The following is a 14,427-nucleotide window of genomic DNA, read 5'->3' on the forward strand; positions in this document are numbered from 1 at the left end:
CTCCCTGCTTCAGACTGGAGACCCACGCTGAATCCCACACCTGAGACAGGTTGTGGCCCCGTCATGACTCTGAGCAAAGGAACAAAGTGGATGGATGCTCATGTAAGCTTTAGCTCTACAACTGTAGAGTTTATCTGGAATCTGTAGCTCAATAATAAGGTCTTTTTCCACCTTTCCCATCAAATTATAGTAATTGGCCGTCACTAAAATCGTAATTCCTCTGTAATTTAATTAATTTCTATTATTATATTTTGAAATTACAATGTAATTATACTTATGTACAATTAGGTAGCTACACTAGAGTAACAGTGACGGCAGATGGCTACCCCTCCCAGAGCCTGGTTCTGCTGGAGGTTTCGTCCTCTTAAAAGGACACCAAAGCGCTTGCTCATAATTGTCGGGCTTTTCACTTTTTTCTGTGTATTATTTAGGTCTTTAACTTAAAATATAAAGTACTTTGAGGCAACGATTGGTGTGATTTGGCACTGTATAAATAAAACTGAACAGTCTTGAATAAGGAGGTAACAAGTTAGATTTGTATAGAAAACAAGGAAATATCTATCTATTTTTCTATTATTTAACTGTCCTTTTTTAACTTATACTTTACTTCAAATTTACTTACAGTATAACTTTTAAGTAATTGTACATAAACATAATTAGGCTACATTATCATGTCAAATAAATCCTGGTTAATTACTCAGAAATAAAGCCCTTAGTCTCAAGCCAAATTATAAAGTGTTACCAAAGACACAGAGACATGTATGTATGGGGTCAAGTACTAACTCTGGGAAAAACGGGAAATAATCAGAAGCCACGAAAACCCCCCACAAAGAAACAAACTACAGAACGCACCAAAGCATGGATAAATAATCTAGTAAATTGTTGTTGACTCAAAAATCCGATGAATGCGCTCTCACTGGTCCGATCCCTGCACACAGAAATGTTTATCATAGCTGGAATTAATATTACAGAGTATTTAATATCTTCATCTTTTGGTTTTGGCTCGTGAGGGTTATTCTCTCTGATGAAGAGGAGGAGGTGCCGAATCAAAGTCATGAATATTTAAACTGCCTCTCAAAACAAAGATAAAGACATTTCCACGCAGACACTCGCGGTCATGTATCCTCCGTGACTTCATTGATGGAGCGGGTAAACACCGCCCCCTGCCCCCCCCCCCCCCCCACGGTTCTGAGCCAAGAGGCTCTGCGGCAAAATGTCATTACAGAGTGCGCGCTCCGAGGAGAGGCTGCTGCGCTGTTTGCGCCGCTCTCCCACTTCTGCAGGACTTTTTCGTCTGATTTTATTTTCCGAGAAAGAAGCAGAGGAGAATGTCCACGGGTGATGATGATTCAGTGGAAACTAAAGTTTGTGTCACGTGCAGCACCGACTCCGAGCGCGAGCTCCTGCTACGTTTCTCCGTCTGAACGCTCCTGAACGCGGACAGCGGGCTTTGTGCAGCCTCAAGTCCTTCCTCTTCCGCGCCTGGCAGCACCCAACCTGTCCACAGGGCTCCCCGACACCGACTCCTCTCTGGCCCCCGTCATGGATGTGTTCAAGAGCCGACTTTTGGGAATTTCCGTGGCCGTGGCGCACGGCGTGTTCTCGGGCTCCCTGAACATCCTGCTGAAGTTCCTCATCAGTAATTATCACTTCGGCTTCCTCACGCTTATACAGTTTCTGACCAGCAGCACCGCAATGCTCACCCTGGAGACCCTCAGGCGGCTGGGGAAGGTCGAGATCCCCCCGTTCAGCCTGCAGCTCGCCAAGGTAACCAGTGTGACAGGAAGTCTCCACAAAGTGTCTTTATTCACTTTATTCATTTAGAGGCTCGCAAAAATGTAATATTTCTGTTATTTAGATCAAAACTTCACTATTCAAAATGTATTCATTATAAATACACAGATTCAAGTATTTATACTTAGTGAAGTAGTGAAATCAGTTTCACTACTTTTTTAACGCATTTTAACGGATTTTTCTCTAAATCCACGGTCACTCATTTAAACTGCAGTTTGTGAAAGTTACGGTTTGAAATAGAGGAAACTGCTTAATCATCGGCTCAGACCTGCCTCAATAAAACTAATGACTGAATGAAATTTGTTTTAGAGTGGAACATTTTTCTTTAATTACTGGCTGATTGACAAGATACATTAAAGAGACTGCAGTGATGGAACGGAATCATAATCTGGAGGAAGAGCGTAAACCTGAATATGGTACTTTTTCATTCATGTCCCCACTACAATAACTGTAAGAACAGACTGTATATTCTGCATGGACTCATTGAGCTGTTACACACACACACACACACACACACACACACACACACACACACACACACACACACACACACACACTGTATAACAAAGATGGTTTTCCTTTAAACCCTGTAAGGTTTAATTCAGCAGTCTCTGGGGACGGGCTCAGTTTTTACTACTTCATCATTAAAAACAATGTAATTAGAATAAATAAATGACACCTGCTCAAAGCTTGTGTTTGCCAAAGCTTTTAGGAATAGGAGCTTTTCAGAAATCAACGACTTTTTTGTTCACAAGATTCTTTTTATTCATTAAAAACGTCCAGATCTGAGAACTGAACTCATCATACTGGATGCTTATAGTCTATTTATCTTTATTTTATTATTAATGTTCTTCTTCACTTCAGCTGTATCTTTGAGTTTAAACACTGTATTGGAGCTGCCATCCTCATCATTCATAATTAATGTGAGTTTTTACATAGAACAGGCCTCCCATATCTCACTCAGTGAAACAGGGTATAAACGAGGCATCAGAACAACACAGAGACACGACTGCGGTCATTCCACCTCTGCTTGCATTTGTACGATTCGCCTCCTCGACAGTGAAAAATGATGACAGTCGATGTACATTAAACAGAGGCTGTGGGTTAGAGTCCACTGAGACCCAAGGCCTGATCCGTCGAACACAACGAGTGTTTCTGGATGAAAGTACAAATACTACACGTTCAGGCACAGCACATTAACTCCAGCTGCACTCACTGCTGCTTTAGGAGGCAGATTTAGCTGAGATTTTTGGACTTCAGTGTAAATCTGAGGCATTTCTGTTTTGCTACATTTCAGGGGAAATGCTGTACTTAAAGTGGAGTTCTGAAGTGTAGCGATTTACTGACACTACTACCATAAAAGTGGAGTTCTTTAGTGCAGTGCCCTCAGTGTTTTGGAGTGGTAAATACTGTGCCGCTCGAATATTATCCAGGTATCTGAATACTGACCACACTGCAGAAGCAGTGTCCGGTATCGTAGCTGTGTCCAAATTCAGGAACCACATCCTCCTGTGCCCGCATTTGTAGGCCAATTACATTACAGCGACACGACGAAGACTGCTCAAATTCGAAGACTCCGACAAATGCGCCCTTCATTTCCCCAGATTTGAAGGATGGGTTGGGTGTATACTTCGTGGCCCAACATATCCCAGAATTCATAGCACGGCCCTGCTCAGTTTCCAACAATGGCGGCAGCTAGTTAGTTTTAATATTACTCTTATTATTCTTTCTGGGTCACAAAATAAACGTTTAACATATTTTCAAGCGAGAATGTAGCTGTGTAAACCTCAAATATCTGCTCAGTTTATCAAGACACCGCATATTTTCAAAAGCGCTCCGACGTTTTCGGAGACGTCCGTTACCCACTAGCTCGATAGCGAGCCGGGGGCAAGGCTCACTAGAGCCGGTGAGAACACCGGACTCCCCGCAAATCGTTTTCAAACCCACCGCCGTCTTTCGCTACTCAGGTTAAACATGATATATAAGTCGCTTAGATAACTTAAAAATGTTATCGTTTGGCTTTTTTTTGGTTTTCATTTGTTCCTGAGTAAATCTGTTTGGCTGAGATTAAAGTTATAGTTTTTACACAGCTGAATAAACGTCAAGCAGACAGCTGATTATCAGAAGTGTGAGATGCTGGAGAATATACTCCAGTGTCTTGTTATATTTTAGAGAGCAAGGAGCAGACGGCTGAGTTTATTAAACTTCACTGAAACAATCTGCACATTTCATTAAAATTTAATAAACTATCATCTTGTCTTTATTTTTAGTTAGCACACACCTTAAACACTTAAAGCTGTAAGCTAATGATAGTTATATAAGAGCAGATGCTGCTGGTGCAATAAGCTGTACGTTTTACCTCCAATGGATGATCTGATTAGTCGACTAATCGCAAAAATAATCGGTGACTAGTCGACTATCAAAATAATCGTTTGTGGCAGCGCTATGTAGATGCAAACAAGTTTCATTTTAGTTGCAGAAACATGGAAACACTTCAAGTCTGTTTCAGGCCTGAGAATGTGTGTTTGCATCAGCTTGAGCAGGAAGGAGATTTCTGTTATTGCTCCAGCACATTCAAGATACTCGAGTAAAGTGGTCAGGTCCTCAGTGAAGTGAATGTGTGTTAATGTGTCACCATGGATGCTTGTCTCTTCCTGTCTGTGCAGGAGTTTGCCTCAGTGTGTATCCTCTCCACGCTGCAGTCCACGCTCACGCTGTGGTCTCTGCGCGGCCTCAGCCTGCCCATGTACGTCGTGTTCAAGCGCTGCCTGCCACTCTTCACGCTCAGCATTGGCGTGTGCGTGCTCAGGAACGGCGTGCCGTCTGTCGGGGTGGTGACCGCTGTGCTCATCACCACCGGGGGAGCTGCGCTAGCTGGTGAGCACAAACAAACACTCACACACTTAGTGACAAACTAGTGCACTGAGGCAGTTTAAGGTGCTCAGGGTTCTGTACTGCCCATAGTCCTGTTTATGTCTTTGTTACTAACGTGCTAACAAGTTTTAGCCCAAGTCCAAGAATATTCCACATCCCATTAACGTGCTGACACACACTACCCCACCAGAGCTGCTTGTCCCATTGTCTATCTTTGCATCAAAATGCTTTCCTTCTTTCTCCCCCTTACACCCTTACCTGGTTGCCTTGGACAGCTGCCCTTATTCAAGTCTGGTTCTGCCAGAGATCTCTTCCTTGTAAAAGGCATTTCTGCATTTCCACTGTCAGAGTGCTATTTGTAGTGGATTGTCTCAATTTTGGGGAGTTAACATTTTAAGGTCTTTACTTTGCAATATAAAGTGCCTTGAAACAGATGTTGATTTGCAAAATTTAAAAAATTAAAGAGTGGAGGAGACTCCAGTCATGTCTATTATTGGCAGACTGGTCCACATAGCCTCCGTCTGATTACTTTAAACACCTTCTTAAAGAACAGAGGTGTTAGGATAGTTGCAAAAACATTTTGAATGCTTCTATATCAGTGCTTGTCAGAGTTTTAACATTTTTGGCTTTTCTTTATGCACCTTGGAAGTTGGTGAAGTTGTGCCAGGAACCTGTTTTCTTCTATTTTTGAGCAGCTCCCACAGTCCTATAAGCTGTTGGCTGGTTGGCTTGTAACACCCACATAGCCAAAGCGATGTGCCGTAAACAGATTCTCAAACAGCTTTTAACTTGTGTTGTGTTTGTGGAAACAATCCCTCACTCTCTTATTCCTAAAGCACAAGTGTTTCAGGTCAACTCCATCTGTCCGTGGTCAAATGTCAAAGGTGTAGTGTGTACTTTTTAAAGAGCCTTCTCTTGCTGTTCATTCATCCCTCTGTTAACTTGTTTACTCTGCCTTTCCATCTTCTTTTAATGTATTTGTTTTTTTCATAAAGGAGAAGAAAATATTGAAGCTGATCCTTAAAAACAACAACAGTTAAAGCTGTTTAAACATTAAGTTATCTGTCTTATACAGATCTTTTAATCATCATTCTCAGCAGTAAATGTTGCCCTTCCATTAGCGATAACGATCCTGAAGTCATAAACAAAAACCTCCACGCACAATTCATTTCCTGGATTAATCCAGTCTGCTGGATGGGGGGTTGCTGGAACATGGACTGTGAACTCTGCAGAATATGAATCTAATGGACAGATTCATCATCCTGGGTTTTAATCTTCATGATAATTACCGCTTCTCGCAAAAAAATGTAAGATGTGCATCTTCCATGCGTCCCTTGTGGATTAGCCAAATCTCTGCAACATTTGGATTGTTTGTCACGTCAACAGTTTGCGTATGAGGCACATCTTTCAGCCATGATTAATATTATGGGGGAGATAGCTTATGACCCCTTCCCCCACCCCAAGTTTAATAAGCCTTTGTGATGGTTGATGTTGTTGTGCAGCGAGTCTTTTGAGCCGAATGTTTTTCAGGGTCTACTTCCTGTTGTATGTTGGCACATACTGTACCTCAGAGCCTTTATTCAGATTTTAAACTTTATTCTAAAAGTTGTAAAAAACATCACACATGCTTAACAAGGGGCAGATGATCACACCAGGAGCACACCTGTGTTTAGTTTGCATGGGGCTTTTATTTTGAAAATCCACTCAATTCTCTCTGCTGAGCTTCTGTGAAAATTATACCTGACCCCATTTTGAATCATATGAACTCAGAAAAGTGCTGGTGAGAATTTTGTGGATTTGTAAGTGCTTAGTGGGCACGAACGGCTTTGATGGCTGCCTGAGATGGAACAGGATCCCCATCCAACTTTACCAGCCCCCCTCTCATCCTTTATCAGGGATGCTACACTCGATTGTAACACCTAGGGGAACAGCTACACCAATTACATTGAGTTGAAAGATAATAGACCAACTGTGGTGCCTTATACGTGGTGAATTATTTTAGAAGTGGATAGTCATCTCTAAATTTGATTTAAAATAATAGAAAATGCAAATTATATATTCTCTCTGAGTTTAAAGGTGTTTTTATGATAACCCACTGAGCAATGTTTGCACATCCATGAACATATAAAGTAGCTTCTAATGGTTGTTTTATGTGCTTTTAGTGACATCAATTTAAGGAACAGCTAAACATTTTAATAAAAAAACGGATTTTATTAAAACAGCTGGTTTTTACAGCTGCTATAATATAACAATATAAAATGCCACAAAGCAACTCTTGTTGTGATTTGGTCCTGTTTAAATAAAACTGAATTGAATTTAAATGAATTGGAAAATTGGTCACATTCACTCTATCCTGGATTAACATCACTGAGGTGAGGAGGTAGTATAAAAATCCTTCCGCCTACCTGCAGGAATAAATCGTGCATCTATGGAGCTTTAAAGGTGCAAATGCTACAAATGGTTGGTGTTCACTGCTGCTGATCAGAGCGCATTCTGCACCATCACCAGTACTGAAGAATTTCTAAAAGGCTCACATAGAAAAGGGGCCGTGTGGAAGAAGAGCAACATTGTATCGCTGCAGATGATGATGATGGGCCAACAGAAGCATGCGACTGCAACAGTGGAAGTCGTTATGAGTCAGAACCTGATTCACTAAAGTTTGTGGTTTTTAAAAATAATTTTAATACCATCTTTCTCAAGTTCCTAATGAGTTTCATTGTAGTTTTTAGTCTTTTCCTGATTTCTACCAACAAGAAGCGTTTCTAAGTAACAACTTCTGACTTGCCAGCCCAAAGCCAATTACATTAAAAATATCCACAGTCACATGTATTATTGTGTGCTTTAAAAATGCAGCAGTTTTCTAACAGCAATGAGCACCACTTTCTCAAACACGAGGAACTTGTGCATTTGTAAGGGACAGTCAGCAGCAGTGGATGAAATCAAAGATGGAATATGTAAAAAAATGGAAGTGACTGCTGTGTGTTTGCCAAATCTGATGGGCAGGTTGACCAAGTGTATTGGTTGGTTTTCACTGACAACACGAGCACTGACATCACGCTGGCAGACGAGGCTTCAGTTAGTGTAGTTTGTTTTCAGTATGAGAAGCTTCCTTGTCAAGCTTCCAGCATACAGGCTCAGCACAGGATTAATTCCATCTTTCCTTCTTTATCATCTGTCCTCATTCCTCAGCTTTCCCACCTACAAACTCCCACAATCTCCCATCTTTTGATATCACAGATATGCTAAAACACAAGGAAACCTCTCAGACACAGAAGGAGAAGCTGTCTGAGAAATGCTGCTCAACATTTCACAGTAACGTTAAAGCTCTAGAACCCAATGCTGCAATGACACAGACAACGTCCAGATCCCAACACGATCGAAATGCTGTGGAATGAATGAATGCCTGCAAAATTCCTTCACAACCACATGAGAAAATAATGAATTCTTCGAGTATTTGTGCCCGAAGTTCTTTTATAAGCAATTTAATTACAGGGTGTACTTAAGCTTTCCCCGGACAGTGTGTGGTTTCAGGTTACTATAGCAAATTACCCATCAAATAAACAGACGTCTTGATGAATAAAAAAAAAAAAAAAAATCATCCATTTAACAAAGCACAAAGCTGCTGGGAATTGCTGTTGTGAAGGGACTGGACCCAGTCTACCATCTCTTCCTGACCGGAAGTTGTTTTGACTTCCTAAACTGATCCAACAAGCCCCGCCCTTCAATGTTGGGACGTAGACTTAGCGGGCATCTGAAGTAAGGTGCAGTTGGCACTCGACAGGGTGCTATTGTTTGTTGCCCTGTTACAAAAAGTTGTATTAATATTGATGTAGGCTGTGGATAAAACATACCATATCCCAGTTATACTGAACTTAAAGTTCAGAAAAATATCATGTAAATAAAATCGAGAGAAACTTTACAGATGTTGAAATAAAAAAATGTAAAAACTTGATTTAAATTCTTTCTCCGCAGGTGCCGGTGATCTCACAGGTGATCCCTTTGGTTACGTCACCGGTGTTTTAGCCGTCATCATCCATGCCTCCTACTTGGTTCTGATCCAGAAAACCAGTCTGGACAGCGAGTATGGACCGCTTACCGCACAGTACGCCATCGCCATCATGGCCTCACCGGTATGGAGTGGTGTATTTTCAAACTTTACTGCCATCGTTATTCTCGCTTCTCATTTTGTATTTTTATCGGCTTCTCTCAGGTGCTGCTGGTGTGCTCCTTCATTTCTATGGATGCCATCAACATTTGGTCATACAAGGGCTGGACGGACCCTCACATCACGGTCATCTTCATCTTCTGCATCTTCATTGGCTGTGCCATGAACTTCACCACGCTGCACTGCACCTACATCAACTCGGCTGTCACCACCAGCTTCGTTGGTGTGGTCAAGAGCATCGCCACCATCACCGTCGGTATGTTGGCCTTCAGTGACGTTGCACCCACCAGTCTTTTCATTGGCGGTGTGGTGGTGAACACCATCGGCTCCATCACCTACTGTGTGGTTAAATACTACGAGACAAAGAAGAAGAGCTCGTATGAGGACCTGGAGGTGGCGGGAAAGGACAACGGGCTGCCGGGCAAGCCTTACAGAGAGAAACCTCCGCTGGACGGGAGCGGTCCCACTACAGGATCTGATCCAGAGCAGCCAGAGACAGAAGGAGTGCCGAGCAGTGACGACAAGGAGGAGGCAGCAGCCACGGCCCATTTGGCTAACGGACAGTTGTGGACGGGAGAAGGTGAGAAAGGTGTCAATTCTCATGTCATGACAGAAAAAGAGGCACTGGAGATGCAGAGGGAGCACCTCCACAAAGAGAACACCACTGCTGCCACGTCACTCAGTGATAGCTATGTCGGAGTGTGGAGGTCCATCAGACATCTGCAGTTCCTAAAGAAAGACCCCTTGATCGAAAACATGGAGCAGCAAAGTCCGTGAGGGTGGGACTAAGAGCCGAACTAAAAAAAAAAAAAGGAAATTAATAAAACGTCAAGGAAACCAGAGAAGAAGAAAATGACTGAACCTCTACTGTATGTACGCCAGGAACCTCTTAGTGCTTACTGAATGCTCGTTGGTCGTGTTCACTGCTGTTGCTTCAATTACCTCGACGAGATCTTTTGTGCCAAAAACTCTGTTTCATCACACAGAAGTCTGAGTGCTTTATTTCTTTGTTGTTTATGAGTGGTGGAGAAAAGTGGATGAAGAGCTTTGGGCAGAGCTGCCCGTCAGTGATAAATCCTGCCTCTCGTGTCCCTCGGCTCAGCGGTGGGGTGGTTGGGGCTAGGCAGCGTGATGTGGATTGCGTCTCCAGCTTGCAGAACAAGAGCAAGCCTTGTAGAAAAAGAGTGCATCTTGTGCAAACTTGAAAATCACACCCATCAGGGAGGAGCTGAACACAACTAAAGGTTTCTGTTTTGTGCTTTGATCTTGTTTCTGATTGGCTGTGGGCATGCGAGCGACTCTATGGCTGTAATCACTCCGGGTTTCTTTGAGTTCGTCCAGCTCAAACTCTGCAGGTCTACGGTCACATTTTACTGCTGGTTTCCTGTTTCTGTGTTTACTTTAGCAACATTAAGTGAAATAATAATCCTGTCATTTCACGCTCCGCTTCTGTCTCATTTTCTTTTCTGTGTCTTTTCCTTAATTTTATATATGCGTTGTTCTTCTACTGGTGGATGTTCACAGAAAACGGCCAAAGTTTCAGAACTAATGTTGGTGTATGTAAAGGTGATCTCTGTGAGAGGAGAGCTCAGACTTCAGAACTGTTTTTTCTATCCTTGGATCTTTATGATGTCAGTGAGCGCAGATATTCCTTGTATGGTCATCTCAGCCTTTCAGTTCAGGCGTTGAGCACAGAAGCCCAACTAGCTATGCTTATGCATTTAACGACAGGGACAGAGAGAGAGAACTAAAAACACTCCAATAGCTTCTTTAAACAGGATCAACTGAAAAACTGCACCATGGCCCAAAAGGAAACACAAGAGCATAATGGCCGTTTTAAACACTTGTATTTATTTTTCATTTTATGCTTTTTTTTGTCAGCTAGGTACATTAAAAAAGGTTTCTTTTTGCTTTATATATTATAAAACAAGATGTTTTCAAATACAAGTAATTACAAGTTTACACAGTATGAATATAATTAAATACAGCTGCAAAAAATGAGACATTATAATTTGAAGCCTTATAGTTCTGATTTCCACTTATTTCACTTTTGAGTCCTTCTTCAGTGACACAATGATTTTAAGTTCTGGTTGCACTAAACAAGCTTTGTGAAGTTCTCATTGTTTCCAGAATTTTTATTTGACGTTTCAAAGTCCGCTGGAGAAATAATTAAAATAATTTTAATGTTGATTTCAGTTCATGTCGAGGCTTGATGTAATTATGGACTGTGATTCAGGTAGCACGCACCACACAGCATAACGTGCTTAAGTGAAAGTACCTTTTCTTCACTTGTCATCACACCAGTGTTATTACAATGACTGGACCGAGCAAGGATGTTCTTCAGGCTAGCTTAAGAAGGCTTTTTCCCAGAGATGTATCTAAGACTATCTAAGACTTATTTATGAGGCTTTTTGTGCCATTTGACTATGACTGGGTGCAGGGTCGGGTGGCTTTAATATTGATGTCTCTTCTTCATCCATAAGGAAGTTTATTTACCAGCAGAGTAGAATGAAAATGAGCAGTTCAGTACACCTAACAATCTGAGATTGATCATCTTGACAGAACACCTGTAATTTGATGACAGCACTTAGTTTTACTGCGGCGCTTCCCCTGAAAAGCGTCTTGGCTCCACAGATCGCACTGTGAATACTTTTTTATTATTTCTACCTCCAGTAGAAATTCTTGCCCACGGGGAGGTCTGTGCAGAGGCATCTGGCACAAAGAAGCCTCCAGTGGCTTTTGTGATATGCATATGAATCCCTTAACACACACCTTGCTGGAGATTATTTCATTCTTCAAGCCTTCCTAATATGTTATTTTGGGACGGGATTACAAATGGCTCGGGAAAAGATTTGTAGGAGGTGTAAGAAAACGTGGCTTCATGATTAACTGTTGTTCGCCAGATTGGCGTGATTGGATTTGAAGAGAATACTGGTTACAAAGAATTTAATATAATCTGCTTTAAAAACACAAACTGTTCCTCTGACAGCCTCAATAACATCATGGGAGCTAGAAAGAAACAGTGACATGTGCCCCACAGTGTCTGCGTGTGGGTTATGGATAATCAACAAAATAAAAACAGTGAAATCATTTGAAGAAAGCTCATTTTTGCAGTCAGTGACTGTTTGGTTGTGGTGTGATTAGCTCTGGCTTTGCAGAGTAGAACAACAAGCCCAACCTTCCACTGCTCAAAGGTTCAGAAAAGAAACTAAGGAAGCAAAACTATCTGGCCTTGGTGCACCAGAAAACTGGAGAGGCTTGCTGCTCTCCTCCAGGCGATTCGCCGACAGTTTCTAATGAAATCGGTGAAAATCAGCCGCTCTGAGGGAGATGTGTGTGCCACTGAGCCGACCACACGTCTCAAGGAATTATTCAAGCATCCTCCACATGTGGGCTGAGCCGTTGTGGGCAGACATTTTAAAGTAGGGCTTGATGCTAATGATCACATCTGTTCCACTAAATATAACAGCAGATACCAAAGTTTAGTTAAATAACCTTACATAATCTTTTTTTTTACATTTACTATTTTATGAAAACATGTAGAAATATTAACAGGAACTTAAAGAAATAGTTTTTGAAGCTCTGTGGATCTAGTCCAGTATCAGTCTCTGTCACGAGGTGCTCAGCATAGCTTATTATTAATATTGCAAGCAGATGGAAACAGCTAGCATCTGCTAAAGCACAGCTCACTGACATGTCGTTTGAGAGTGACTGTGCTCAACATTTTAACATGAACGTGAAGAAACTTTGCCAAAGCAATTTAATTCCCTGTAAAAAATATAGCTTCTGTTTTATTTGTTTATGCTTGTGTAGTAATATAAAAGATAAGATGGTTGTAGGCTGTAACTAATATTATTATTAATAGAAATCCAAAATCATAACTTCTGCTGACGTCTTGTTGTGTTGAAGATAAAAGAGGCAAATCTTTAAACAACGAGACACTAAAGGAAGAGAAAATCTGAATCTTTGTGTAAAAGGTTTATGATACAGTGAACTTTTTCAACACTTTTTGATTATTCTTCCACAAGTTGACTGATTAATCCTAATGTTTTTAAACCACTTGGTTCAAAGGCTGGAAGAATCTTATAAATCTACTAACAACATTTAGCTCGGCACCTGGAGGTGACCTCTTAAAACTACTGACGTCTTTAGAAAGGCACTAACATCAGCACGTCTGTGGTATCACAACATGTTTACTGTTGTGAAAGCTTCACAATCCTTTGGTAAATTCAGCTGCATTAAACACTAACCTGATACTTCTGGTTGAAAGTTTTGTGTTTCTCCTTATCTTCTCTTTTGAGCTTTCCTAGCCTGGATCTTTTCCTGCCTCTGTTGTTTCCCAACAGAGGCAGGAAAGGACTTATAGAAAATGTCTCTGTGACACCTCTAGAGCTGAAAAGCTGCAAAGGTTAGCTTTAACGGCGTCCCTGCAATCAAAGCTGAGCTACAACAGAGACACAAAGACTATTAACACAAACGGGGAGCATTTATCTGCTCTTGTCCAATCTTAGGCTCCTTCACAAAGGAGGAGCTTCAGGCAGGGTGAATTGTGTGAAGAGAAGAAGCTGTCAACCTCTGGTATAGATCGATATTGATTTCTTCCTCACACTCTGCAAACTTCATTTAATGCTACATGAGATGTGATGTCCCCCGGAGCTGCAGAGAGCTGGGTGTGGGCTCTCTGAAGGAGCCTCGCTGAGGTGCCTTGTCGAGATTTAATACTTCAGAAAAGATAAATATGGTTGAAAAAGCAGGACATGTGGATTATTTGTTGGTTTAAAGGTGTCTAGGGGTGATAATGACTCGAAAGCATGAACAATTAGAAGCCACAAAGTGCATGAACGTGTTTGCTATGTAGAGTTTTACAGTTCTTACATTTGAAAATAAAATCTGAAAAACAACCTGAGGCCAAATTAGCACAATAGGCTTATTATTGGTCTTAGCAGGTTAGTTGGTTGTACTATAGTATGTAAATTGTTACCTATGAAAGGTGAAACAGAGTTTGTTTGCTTCCCACTGATTTCTGTCTCAGCATGTAAATCAGGACAGAGCAGGTCAGCCGAACATGGGAAATCCTAAATTCTGGCCGAGTTTAATTTAATATGTGGAAAAAGTAAATCTTACAGTCATTAAAAGTCTCTTATGTTTCCTTTAACTAGAGCTGGATCACTGAAAGATTTTTAGTGAATCTGAACGGATGCAGTAAAATCCAGAACAGCTGAAACATCTGTATGGGTGGCTTTTTGTCACTGTTAGTCTTGTATTGTTGTCTGTGAAAGTACTGTGTGCAACCCCTCACCATCACCATCACAGGTGGATGGAATACTGAGTAGGTCTCTTGTCTATCCCGGGTAAGAGCATTTATAAAAAAAAGTAAACAACAGAACCATAAAGACACAAGTCAAAAAAACCAGGACGTCTGAGCAGTGATGGAGACATTAAGACTGTAGTTCTGAGTCTTTGCACTTTATTCAGTATTTTCTGACTTATTTACAGTATCTTTCTACTAATGCTTTCACTTCCTGAGTAGGTTTAAGGCATTGCAGGCACATGAGAAGTCTGTAGTGACAGATCCCTAACCTGTCTCTGGCATC

At 41.4% G+C, this 14,427-nt stretch overlaps 1 protein-coding gene across 1 annotated transcript; it reads left to right on the forward strand.

Annotated features, from left to right (window-relative positions):
- Nucleotides 1-1,238: 1,238 nt before the first annotated feature.
- On the forward strand, nt 1,239-9,645 carry slc35d3 (solute carrier family 35 member D3). Its single transcript, XM_026143438.1, has 4 exons — nt 1,239-1,767; nt 4,461-4,671; nt 8,641-8,798; nt 8,879-9,645. The coding sequence occupies exons 1-4, from the start codon at nt 1,543-1,545 to the stop codon at nt 9,608-9,610; spliced, it is 1,326 nt and encodes a 441-aa protein (XP_025999223.1). The 5' UTR covers nt 1,239-1,542; the 3' UTR covers nt 9,611-9,645.
- Nucleotides 9,646-14,427: the final 4,782 nt, after the last annotated feature.

Source organism: Astatotilapia calliptera, chromosome 15 (genome assembly GCF_900246225.1).
Source record: "Astatotilapia calliptera chromosome 15, fAstCal1.2, whole genome shotgun sequence".
Classification (NCBI taxonomy): Eukaryota; Metazoa; Chordata; class Actinopteri; order Cichliformes; family Cichlidae; genus Astatotilapia; species Astatotilapia calliptera.

Coding starts and splice junctions, on each gene's coding strand:
- slc35d3 (XM_026143438.1), top strand. CDS start 1,543: ATGGATGTGTTCAAGAGCCGACTTTTGGGAATTTCCGTGGCCGTGGCG. Junction 4,672..8,640: donor CGGGGGAGCTGCGCTAGCTG/GTGAGCACAAAC, acceptor CTTTCTCCGCAG/GTGCCGGTGATCTCACAGGT. Junction 8,799..8,878: donor TCGCCATCATGGCCTCACCG/GTATGGAGTGGT, acceptor GGCTTCTCTCAG/GTGCTGCTGGTGTGCTCCTT.